Below are 9,946 nucleotides of genomic sequence, written 5' to 3' on the forward strand. Positions count from 1 at the left end.
ATAAATTATAAAAAGTACAGTGCTTAACTAGTCCAAATGATGTACGCAAAGTCGTGAAATTATTGTCTACACTCGACACTAAACCATATATTTAAGTAAAAGAATGAGTTAAAAAGATCACGCGGACCTTATTGTGGTTTTGTGGTCCTCCCCACCTTCTATGTGACTCGCACCTTTCCACCATTTACTTCTTCACATAAAAAAATACTCATTTCCACTCTATCCAATGCCAAGAAAACAACGTTGTAACTACTAAGAAGAACCCATAAATATATACGAATTTTCAAATATGTTTTTAGTGTTAGTGTATCATCGTAACTTTAGTTTTTTGTTCATAATGTTTAAGGATTCGATCTTATCTATAGAAGTTTAATTCATTTCAAATTGTAAGGACAAAGTAGAAGAAAACTCAACTAGGAAAAGTGATCACATGACACAATAACCAAAAGTTACCCCCAAAAACTATATAGGCTTAATTATAGTTGTGATTTTGGTGAACTTGAGCAAATTGTCTTTACTAGCTAGGGTTTATTTTTAGTAAATATGTGGATGAGTAGTAAATAAAATCATTTTATAAACTACAAAAAAAAAAAAAAAAACAAGAAAAAGATTTTCTAGTTACAAATTAATTTTCAGTCAACTAGGTAGCACACCGTAACTCTTTTTGACAATCCGATACAAGCACCGTAACGCTTAAATTTCAAAAGCGGCATTCAAAACCAGCATTTCCAAAAAACTTGGGTCATTGCAACTTCTTAGCCATAAGCTTTTTTTTTGTAATCAGCTCTTGTGTTTGTTTTTCATTTTTTTTTTGTTAACAAGTTCACATTGTTTCGAAATAAAAAGAAAGATACTAATCCATCACAAAAGTACTAGTCAGTCTAATTTAAAATGTAAAGGAAAACAACTAATGAGGAGCAAATGAGATGCTAAATAGATTGCTCAATGTAAGTGATCAGGTTTCTTCCTTTCCATCACCATTCCTTCCTTCTTCTTCTTCTCGGGTTCTTCTGCGATCATCGACAAGCCTTAAGAGGGGAAAAAAAACAATACAGTGTTATCAAGACATCCAAAATCCTATTTTAATACATATATGTATAAGACAATATACCGGTTAAGTGATTTTTCTCCTTGAGCATCAACCTGCTAAGCTTTGCTGCTCTAGCCTTTTCGAACAGCCACGTAGCCTCCATCTGTTTGCTGATCATTTGAGCAGCGTAGTAAGGGATTTTACCACGAAAGCAGCGGCCATTGACAAACATGATACAGTCCATCAAGCTTTCTCTTGAAAGCCCTTTGATGTCATAAGCTCTTGATCTTGTCCAAAGACTTTTACCATGCGAATTCACTGGTTCCGCCAAGCAAAGAGCTCTTGTGCAATCACTTATGGCCGCATCTACATCTCCAAGGAGTAAGTAACAATCTGCTCTGTCGCTATATAGATTCATTCTCTTTCTCCTAAGTTTCAAAGGGCATATGCCTATCGCTTCGTTGTAGCATCTAATAGCTCCCTCTAAGTTTCCTACACAAAGCAATTGGTTTGCTTGCTGTTTAATCAAATTCACAACAACACTTGTCTCTGCCAGCAATTCTTGATTCTCACTCATCATCTTTTTCTCCCTCTTTCTCCTCTCTACTTTGTTCCTCCATAGTTCTTTCAAGGCTTTTTGAACTTTCTGAGTGTAGAGACAACCTTTCTTTGTGTTGTAATGCATTAAAAGAACCTTAGTTATTCTATCTCCTAGGTTTGGTCTGACGTTAAGAGCTTTAACCTCAACTAGGTCTACTATATAAAACAATGACATCTCAATGACTTTGTACCTTGTTTCTTGGTCTTTGAGAAGCAGCAAAAGACAATCTATACCCATGTATTGCCAATCATCAGAAGACCGAGAGAGGTTGCATAGACTCAATATCATTTCTCTTGATCCTGAGACATGCGCTCGCCCTTGTTTACTATAACAAAGAATCCGGATCAGTCCGATGCCTGCACGAGACGTGTGGTTAACCAATCCACCCCACATTTGGCTAAGCTCCTTGAGAAATTTTTTGTTGCAAATAAGAGAAATAGACCTTTGCTTGTAAGCAAAGCAATTGAGTAAATGAAGTGACCAGCATTGGAGCTGACTTGCCCATTCCTCAGCTTTTTGGTCTTCCATCTCTAACCCTCCAAGTCCTCTAGTAAGCAAGTCACAGTGATACCTCACTCTTCCTTCTTTTGCTTGAACACTCACAAACTCTTCATACACAACATCAACACATGTCGTTGCAATCTCCATGGCTAATCTCACCACTTCATTCTCGTAAGCTGCCACTGCCTCAAACGTCCTCTCGTAGCTCGCCAAGTGACCTAACGCCCTAACAACGACTCTTTGCTCGACCCAACTCATCTTTCCAGTCATAAGCTCAAGCAATGGAGCTATAACTCCAGACTCCACAGCTTTTACAGCAAACTCAGGCTTCTTCATGGTGTAAGATCCAATGATATGAACAGCATAGTAAGGAACATACACATTTTGGCCAGTCATTACCCATTCTACATCCTCAAGACCTTTCTTCATTAACCTTGTCATGCACTCGAAGACCCCAAGAGACGGGAACTCAGGGTTCTCAGGGTCGGCCATGGCGTATCTCCAAATAAAACTAAGTGTGAGAGCGAGCTCTGTGTCGTCTCTTGTCATGTGCAAATCTCTCAGAGATAACTCTAACCATGCTTTTCTTACACAAGGGTCTTTTTCCTCCATGGCACAGATGAAGCAACACGGTCTGGAACCGACAACAACGTGGGTCCTGGCCATCTTGTTTGTACTACTGCAACGGAAGTGGTCCATGAAAGATCTGAGATTTTGTTGATCTTTTGGCTGTTCTTGCTGATTAAAGAAGGTTAAAAACAAAAAGGGAAAATAGGGTTTTGTATGTGATCCAGGTGGATATGACGATCAAAGTGGGTTTTTGTTTATTAATACAAAAGTGAACTAAAGTGGCCTAGTAGTGTGATGACATCTAGCGGCCGCATAAGAAAGCGAAATGCAAATGTTTTCCATTAAACAATTCAAAAAAATTGAACGGTTTAATTTGTAACTTTGTAGTACGTACACTAGTTTCTACTAGTATCATTGTATATAAAATCCAGTTGTAAATTGATAAAACATAACACATAACAGAAACACCTTGTCTGCTAATTTTATAAGAGTTCTTATAAGAGTCTAATGTCTCCCATTGGTTGGAATAAAGATCTTTGGTTAATATATAAAAAATGTGGTAGCTTTTAAATTTTTGAGTTATCTTTTGGGATAAGTTAAGCCATATTTTTAATATGATATCTGATATATCATGGTTTTTAGAAGTTTTGGCCTATGATATAAGTCTTATTTGAAAGTATTTGAACAATTTGGAACAAAATAAAAGTTCTTACCAAAGAGATGAAGTTGAAAGTCGTTTTTGAGGCTAATGTTGGTTGACACCATCACCTACATATTTCTACACGAGTTTTTGAAAGACTTTTGGAAAACAAGGCTTTAGATAGAGGTTGAGAGTCTCAACTTGAGACGTAAATAAAAAAATCATTCAACAATTTGGTAAGATAATAAAAAAAATATCGAAAGAGAAATGTACCATAGTTTTTTTGTTTTTGTCACAAAAGGAATTCATTCATTAATCAATCACTACATGTCCAACCAAGTGGAATCTCTGGAAACTCTGGCAGGGCGATACACTTTCCTAAAACCGGATTGCATAATGTAGCATTTCTTCCATTGTCGTAACAGAGAAAACCTAGGCTGGATTGTGAATGATACATGCGAAAACCTTCTAAAGAAGGCAAACTGATCTTCTGTTCTCAGGAAGATAAGAGCGGCTCCTCTTCTTGATAAAATGAGTGTATCATCACTTGGCAAAACCCTTGAAAAAATAATCAGAGTTTTATAGGCCTTGAATGAGATTGCAGATAATTTTACACAAAATCATAAAATCATTCAGAAACGTATCAAAACTCAAAATAGTGAGATCAATACACCCTAAGTGATGAAGTATGAGCTTGAGTAGCTTTTGTCTCACACAAAACAAACCCTTACGTCCTAAACCTTTCAAATACCAAAACACCTCTCGAAATCAGAATAAGCAAGAAGCGAAAAAGCATTCCAACCATTTTTCTCTATTTTCTTTCTTTAACTTATACATCAAAAATAACGTAATAACTACATCAATTTACTTAAAATCAAAGTGTCTTTAATTAGGAATCTTGTTTCCTGTGTTTAATATCTTTCTATCAAACGTATATAAAATATATATAAAGAAAGAGAGAGATATAGAAACTCTATAAGTGATGGGGAGGCTCAAGCATTAGATGTATCAGAGGAGAGAGGCTGAAGTTCTTGTTCTTTAACAGCAGCACTTACAGGCTCATAAGTAGCTTCCTCTTGCTTTCTACGTCTCCACACCAATACAAGTTTGATCATCACCGAAGTAACCAACAATGATATCACCACCCCCGCAACCACCCCTAGTACGTGTGTCTCCCACCAGCTCCTGACAAAAGCATCACTACAAACCCATAAGACAGATCAAACCCACTAAACCAGTGTGACGACAGATATGAGAGCAATGAAACTTACTGTTTCTGCTTTTGCTCAGCCTTCCATTCTAGCAACTTGTAGCTTCCAAATTGTCCAGGTAGGCGTAATCGGTTTTCCTTCAGAAGCAGCATTATGTTCTGCAATCACGTACAAAGTACAACTCACATCTTTTTATCTGCGTATGAAGATACTTAAACCATCATCGTTTGTAAGGAAAAAGAAAACTACCAATGCCGTAGTATTGGAAATGTACTCAGATGATTGTGCGGGAAAGATTCCCCATTTCAGGCGATACTCATTTCCCCTGGACGAGATATTCAGCAAGTGAACCTAACAAAAAGAAAGAATAGCCATTGGGACGATTTAATCACAACGAAAGCACCTCAGACAAAGAGAAACTAGTCAAACGAATGTTTAGAACCATGCCTGTGAACTTTTAATGTCTAACTCATGGGCAATGAAATCAGCCATCTCTGAGAACTCAGGCTTCTGTGAAGAATTATTCACGCTAATTGACACTTCGAAGGTGATAACTCCAACTCGGAAAACACCTACATGTTCATAAGATATAGCCAAACAAGTTAACGCCAAAACAGAAAATTAAATGACAGTGATATGGATGATGTTGATGAGGCTCTGGTTTATAACGACTAACTTATTTTAGGAGTAATTGCAATTATTCATCACCAGAAAACCAGACTTTCAAGGTGGATAGTCTTCCAAAAGAATTTAGAAAAAATGGCGTGTCCAAGAAATGTTTCGATTCAGCAAACTTCTGAATAATTTTCTCAATACATACAATGACAGATATAGGTCCTACTCGTTTGCAGTGGCTAGCGACCAACGACTGCGACTACGACAGCGACGAGTAACATAGAGACATACAAGGCTAAACTACCTGGAAGATCAGTGGTAGAAGACTCGCTTGTAGCGGGACTTGGAGAAATACTAGAAGTTTTATTTTGGGAAACTGGTGAAGTAGGCGCAGGGGAATCTGGTGCCGCAAGCCTTCTCCATAGATCAGAACAGTTGGTCTTCAGAAACCCGAGCTTATCATTCTCACGATCATAAGTGACAAGCGTATTGCGGACAACAATTCCTGATCACAATGTCAGATGTACCAACTTTATATGCGTCAAATGAAAGCAAGATCAACACAGAAACTGAAGTTGACTTGAAAAGACAGGAAAACACATGGTCTGCCTTGGCACTAAAGCCTACATGATAAAATGCTTTCATGGAAAATGGGAGTGCATGCAAGATATGTAAATCGATTCTGCATGCAGTACCTCCTAGGAGTGTTGTTGAGTCTCTATCAGGAAATATGCCAAGGCAGTATGCGCCTCTAACTTTAGTGTGCTATAAGCACGTCAAGAAGACAAATGGAAACTGTTAATACTTGGCTGAAGGATCAAACAAGTAATTATATGAAAAAGATTAGCCAAATTTACTTTACCAATTATTACCCTGAATAAGTAGTTCTCAGGAGAAAGAATCAGGTTCTGACCATTTCCAAATTCCATAGCGATCTCAGGGAAAAAATTGTGTATCTCAGCCACATCCCTGATTGGTATCCAAAGATAGTATCCTTAGACAAGATATAAAATTTGAAATTCTGTGATACTGTTGTTTAACAAACCTTCCAGCGCCAGAGAAACAAACATCATCATAATTTGGGTCTGGACCATGGATCCGTTTCAGAGATGGAATTTCCTTAATGACCTGCAATACCACATAATCACATGCGATTACAATAAGGAGGAAACATCAGCATTTGTCTCATACAAATTACACTATAAGCTCAAATAGCACAATCTTTTGTTGAAGGTCATCCATTAGGCATGACAGGAATATTTTACATAGCTCCAGCAACTCATTAAGTTCTTAATGTCTGACAGATTGTAATTGTGATGCATGTGCTAGTATACTCTGATACAAAATAACATAAACAGGAATCTCTTAACCAATGCTTCAGAGACCAAAACAAGCATATGTTGTGTAGGAGACATACAGAACAGAGACTCGTAAAGAGGAAAGAGCAGAGAGATGATGAGCAAACATTTATACGACTTAAAATATCTTACCGCAGCCTTAATGGCTATAAACGCTTCCTTGGGGAAATAAGCATATGTTGTTCCACTATCCAAAACGGTTCCATGCTTTCCATTAAAGACCTTTGGGTTTAGCTTTAGAGACTTGCCAGCAACATGCATTTGTTTCAGGTCAATGTTATAATACGGACTGCAAACACCCGAAACTACAGTGATGTTGTGAGAAGCTCGAAATCTACTCTCAAAATACAAACGAACTGCAAATATTATGAAGTTACTCTACCTGCGGAAAGGATCCGAATGAGAAAACACCATCCCAGCTGGAGGATATATTTTACCAAGTACCATAGCACCCCCCCCAACTTCCATGCCTCCATAACACAACGAAAAAGTATCCTCGATAACACCCTTATCAACAAGCTGATCTACAACACTAAGCTTACCACGACCTAACCCCATTATACCATCAGCACGTTGGCTAAAAAGATCGCCAGTTTCCACATTCTCACATCCAAAAACAGCACGTTGCGGAGAAAGCTGACTCTCGTTACCAAAAGATATCAAATCCTCACTTAAAACCCCACTACTCGAACTCATCTCAGCATACCGTCTTTCGTAAACACATAATTTCCCTTCATCATCACAATTACAGTCAGGATTACATTTCAAAGCCTGGTAACTACTAGATAACTCAGGTTGAAACTTCGGATCCTGTAAACAGTTATAAAACAAAATCCCTCAGGGCAAATGAAAACTACAAACCAAGCCTAATCACACAAACCACAAGATTTTAGGAAACTTAATTTCACCTGATGCTTCCCACACTGTTTACAAGTGGAGCAAGGAACGTAAGTAACAGTACTACCAGTATCTACAATCAAAGCAAACTCTTGTGGTGGTGTTCCAATCCATAATCGTGTAGTGTAGTAGCTGTACAAAGGATGAGTCATAAACCTAGATTTTTACACTATAGGACTAAATTGGTAACAAAAAATCGAGAAAAAGACGAACCCGTTAGAGAGGAGGTCATCGTAGAGTTTCATGTGCGCGTTAGGGAGCTGAGATTGATGGAGACGACGGCGGCGAATATCCTCCACTCGCGGAGGCAAAGAGGAGTAGCTAAGCGGGAAAATCATAGGCGATTCGGCTGTTAAATCGAGCTCATCGGCGGTGGTCAGATCGAAGACGAATATAGAGATGACGGTGGTGATGAAGAGAAGGGGGATGAGGAGGAGCGAAGGTCGATCCATGAGTGGTGGATTGAGGAGATCAGTGGATTGGGATTTAAATTGAAGAACGCCGGTGGCGACGGAGGGGGTTTAAGCGGAGTCAACTCCACCGTGGCTCCGTCGTCGAGACAAAATGAAAAAAGAGAAGAGAGCGAGAGAATGAAATGGTTTCTCTTCTTTATTATTTTCTAGTTTTGTGACTCTGAAAACGAATAACGTACTGACACGTGGCGATTTAGTAAGTCTGTTAAAGTCAACGATCACAACTCCTTTACCTGCTTTAGAGCGAGTTAATGACTACAACAAATCTTACTTACTACAATACAAAACCAAATTTGTGTTGGTTTATCACAGGACAGGACGCCTTAATCATATCAATGAACTTTTATATGCAACCTTTGTGAAACCTCATTGTTGTCAGTCATGTCATGATATGGGAGAGAGCCCAAACGCGAACAAGCAGGTAAAGGGTTAAGGGTTCTCCTCTCCAAATGGGCCTCAATTCTAAGTGCCCTTCTCCTTAACTTCCGCACTGATGTCGTTCATTTTGAGGATTCCAAATGGATAAACCATCCTCTTCACTCCACACTCACATTGACCACCACACTGCTGTCACATTTACGTTAGAGGTTCACAGGACATGAAGGTTGGACTGTAAATTACAATATACCAACAAGGTCCACAATAATGTGATTCGCTTTTAAGGTTTTGTTTTTTCATGGGTTTTTTTGGCCAACCAAAGCAAACTGGTATCCGATTCATGGTTCAACCGGTTCAGCCGACCAGTCCGGTTTTTTGTAAAAGCTCAATAATCACTTTTTTTCTTTATAGAGTTGACATTTATAGCACTAAATAATAAAAGAGCAAAAGCAGCCTCATTGTATTTTACGAAAAAAACCCACAATATTTATTATGATGTTAATAAAAAGCCCACGGATGACTCCAATTTGAACCAAGTTTTATATTCCAAAAAAGAAAAAATGCTCAATCATTGGAATAGAAATTAAAAATTTCATCAGAACATATAAAGTACGTATCACTCTAATTAGGACCAAGCAGAAACAGAGATAGTCAAAGAGCTTTGACCAAAGTAAGCAATAATGGAAAAGAAGAAGAAAAAAGACAACAAACATCACGACTCTAAAATAAAGAATAGTTCAGAGTTTTACATAGAGAAAAAGTTCAGAACACAACACAAAACACACATAAATCTCAAACAGACAAGACATGGTGTGTGTTTTTTGGTGCTGTGTCTAACAATTATCCTATGATTTAACAAAACGTTAAAGTAAAAGAAAACACCCACAGAGAACACTCTCACCTAGAAAACATCAACAACGGCTAATCAAATACTAGTAACCAGCAACAACACAAAATCTGAATCAATCAAAACAGAGAAAGCTAACAACACCAAAGCCAACTAACAAACACCAAACAACATTGTTTCTCTTTTCTACCAATGGGGCTCCTCCTCTCTCCTCTAGATATTGAGCCTCTCCAGAATCTTGTTCCCAAACTTGTTACACCTCATCAACCGAATATTACGCTCAATATGCCACCTCAACATTTGGCGCACATCATCCTGCAAACACACCAAACAAGATTCCTCATTATCTTCGCCAACCCTCTAAGCAGAGACCAATGTTTTAGACAAACGTATAAGCACACGCGGCCTTTACCTTAGAGACAAACCATGCGGTTTGAATGACATAGTTCCCAAACGGGTCGAGAAGAAGTGTATCAATCTCTTGAACCAAGTCATTTACGATCAACCTAGTGTTGATACTCTTTAGCTGCAGCAACTTCTGGACAGCATGACTTCCATATTTGTTACGGGCGAGGTATGCATAGCTCCCTAACAGCTGTACCACGAGCGCTTCTGTCACCTGTTGGTTTTCCAGCTCCACGACATACTGTACCACGTAGTTTCTGAAAGGAAAACATACTTGTGAGTAATAAACACTAACGAAGATTTGTGTATCATTCATCATCTAATGCTTACCCGTAGCAGTTCAAGCAGAGTTTCAACGCATGAGTGATTATCTCGTTAATAAAACGCTGCCTTATTTGAAAAGGCATCGGACGTTTATTG

General features: G+C 38.4%; 3 protein-coding genes across 5 annotated transcripts; all 3 read right to left on the minus strand.

Annotated features, from left to right (window-relative positions):
• On the minus strand, positions 834-3,097 carry LOC104760644. Its single transcript, XM_010483602.2, has 2 exons — positions 1,112-3,097; positions 834-1,028 (listed from the first exon to the last, which is right to left on the minus strand). Exons 1-2 carry the CDS (start codon positions 2,829-2,831, stop codon positions 943-945), a joined length of 1,806 nt encoding a protein of 601 aa, XP_010481904.1. The 5' UTR covers positions 2,832-3,097; the 3' UTR covers positions 834-942.
• Positions 3,636-8,025, minus strand: LOC104760645 (aspartic proteinase-like protein 2). 3 transcript variants are annotated; one of them, XM_010483605.2, is made up of 13 exons: positions 7,637-8,025; positions 7,435-7,555; positions 6,909-7,336; positions 6,659-6,815; positions 6,214-6,296; positions 6,041-6,137; positions 5,864-5,933; positions 5,473-5,673; positions 5,001-5,125; positions 4,803-4,904; positions 4,614-4,711; positions 4,398-4,542; positions 3,636-3,900 (listed from the first exon to the last, which is right to left on the minus strand). In XM_010483605.2, the coding sequence occupies exons 1-13, from the start codon at positions 7,873-7,875 to the stop codon at positions 3,886-3,888; spliced, it is 1,881 nt and encodes a 626-aa protein (XP_010481907.1). In that variant the 5' UTR covers positions 7,876-8,025; the 3' UTR covers positions 3,636-3,885. The 3 variants fall into 3 exon arrangements, with proteins under 3 accessions (XP_010481907.1, XP_010481906.1, XP_010481905.1); XM_010483604.2 differs by lacking the exon at positions 3,636-3,900 and having other exon boundaries at positions 4,119-4,527; XM_010483603.2 differs by lacking the exon at positions 3,636-3,900 and having other exon boundaries at positions 4,119-4,542.
• LOC104763165 (putative pumilio homolog 13) lies at positions 8,992-9,933 on the minus strand. The gene is made up of 3 exons (XM_010486572.2): positions 9,857-9,933; positions 9,534-9,783; positions 8,992-9,436 (listed from the first exon to the last, which is right to left on the minus strand). The coding sequence occupies exons 1-3, from the start codon at positions 9,931-9,933 to the stop codon at positions 9,335-9,337; spliced, it is 429 nt and encodes a 142-aa protein (XP_010484874.1). The 3' UTR covers positions 8,992-9,334.

The sequence above is a fragment of the Camelina sativa genome, chromosome 18 (assembly GCF_000633955.1).
Source record: "Camelina sativa cultivar DH55 chromosome 18, Cs, whole genome shotgun sequence".
NCBI lineage: Eukaryota > Viridiplantae > Streptophyta > Magnoliopsida > Brassicales > Brassicaceae > Camelina > Camelina sativa.

Bases quoted from the DNA above. Each gene is read 5' to 3' on its own strand.
- LOC104763165 (XM_010486572.2), bottom strand. From the start codon at position 9,933: ATGCCTTTTCAAATAAGGCAGCGTTTTATTAACGAGATAATCACTCAT. The intron at 9,784-9,856 runs GTAAGCATTAGA...TTTTCCTTTCAG, and splicing joins CTCTGCTTGAACTGCTACGG to AAACTACGTGGTACAGTATG. The intron at 9,437-9,533 runs GTAAAGGCCGCG...GTGTGTTTGCAG, and splicing joins CCGCATGGTTTGTCTCTAAG to GATGATGTGCGCCAAATGTT.
- LOC104760645 (XM_010483603.2), bottom strand. From the start codon at position 7,875: ATGGATCGACCTTCGCTCCTCCTCATCCCCCTTCTCTTCATCACCACC. The intron at 6,138-6,213 runs GTTTGTTAAACA...GATACCAATCAG, and splicing joins TGTTTCTCTGGCGCTGGAAG to GGATGTGGCTGAGATACACA. The intron at 5,934-6,040 runs GTAATAATTGGT...ACGTGCTTATAG, and splicing joins CTGAGAACTACTTATTCAGG to CACACTAAAGTTAGAGGCGC.
- LOC104760644 (XM_010483602.2), bottom strand. From the start codon at position 2,831: ATGGACCACTTCCGTTGCAGTAGTACAAACAAGATGGCCAGGACCCAC. The intron at 1,029-1,111 runs GTATATTGTCTT...TCCCCTCTTAAG, and splicing joins GGAGAAAAATCACTTAACCG to GCTTGTCGATGATCGCAGAA.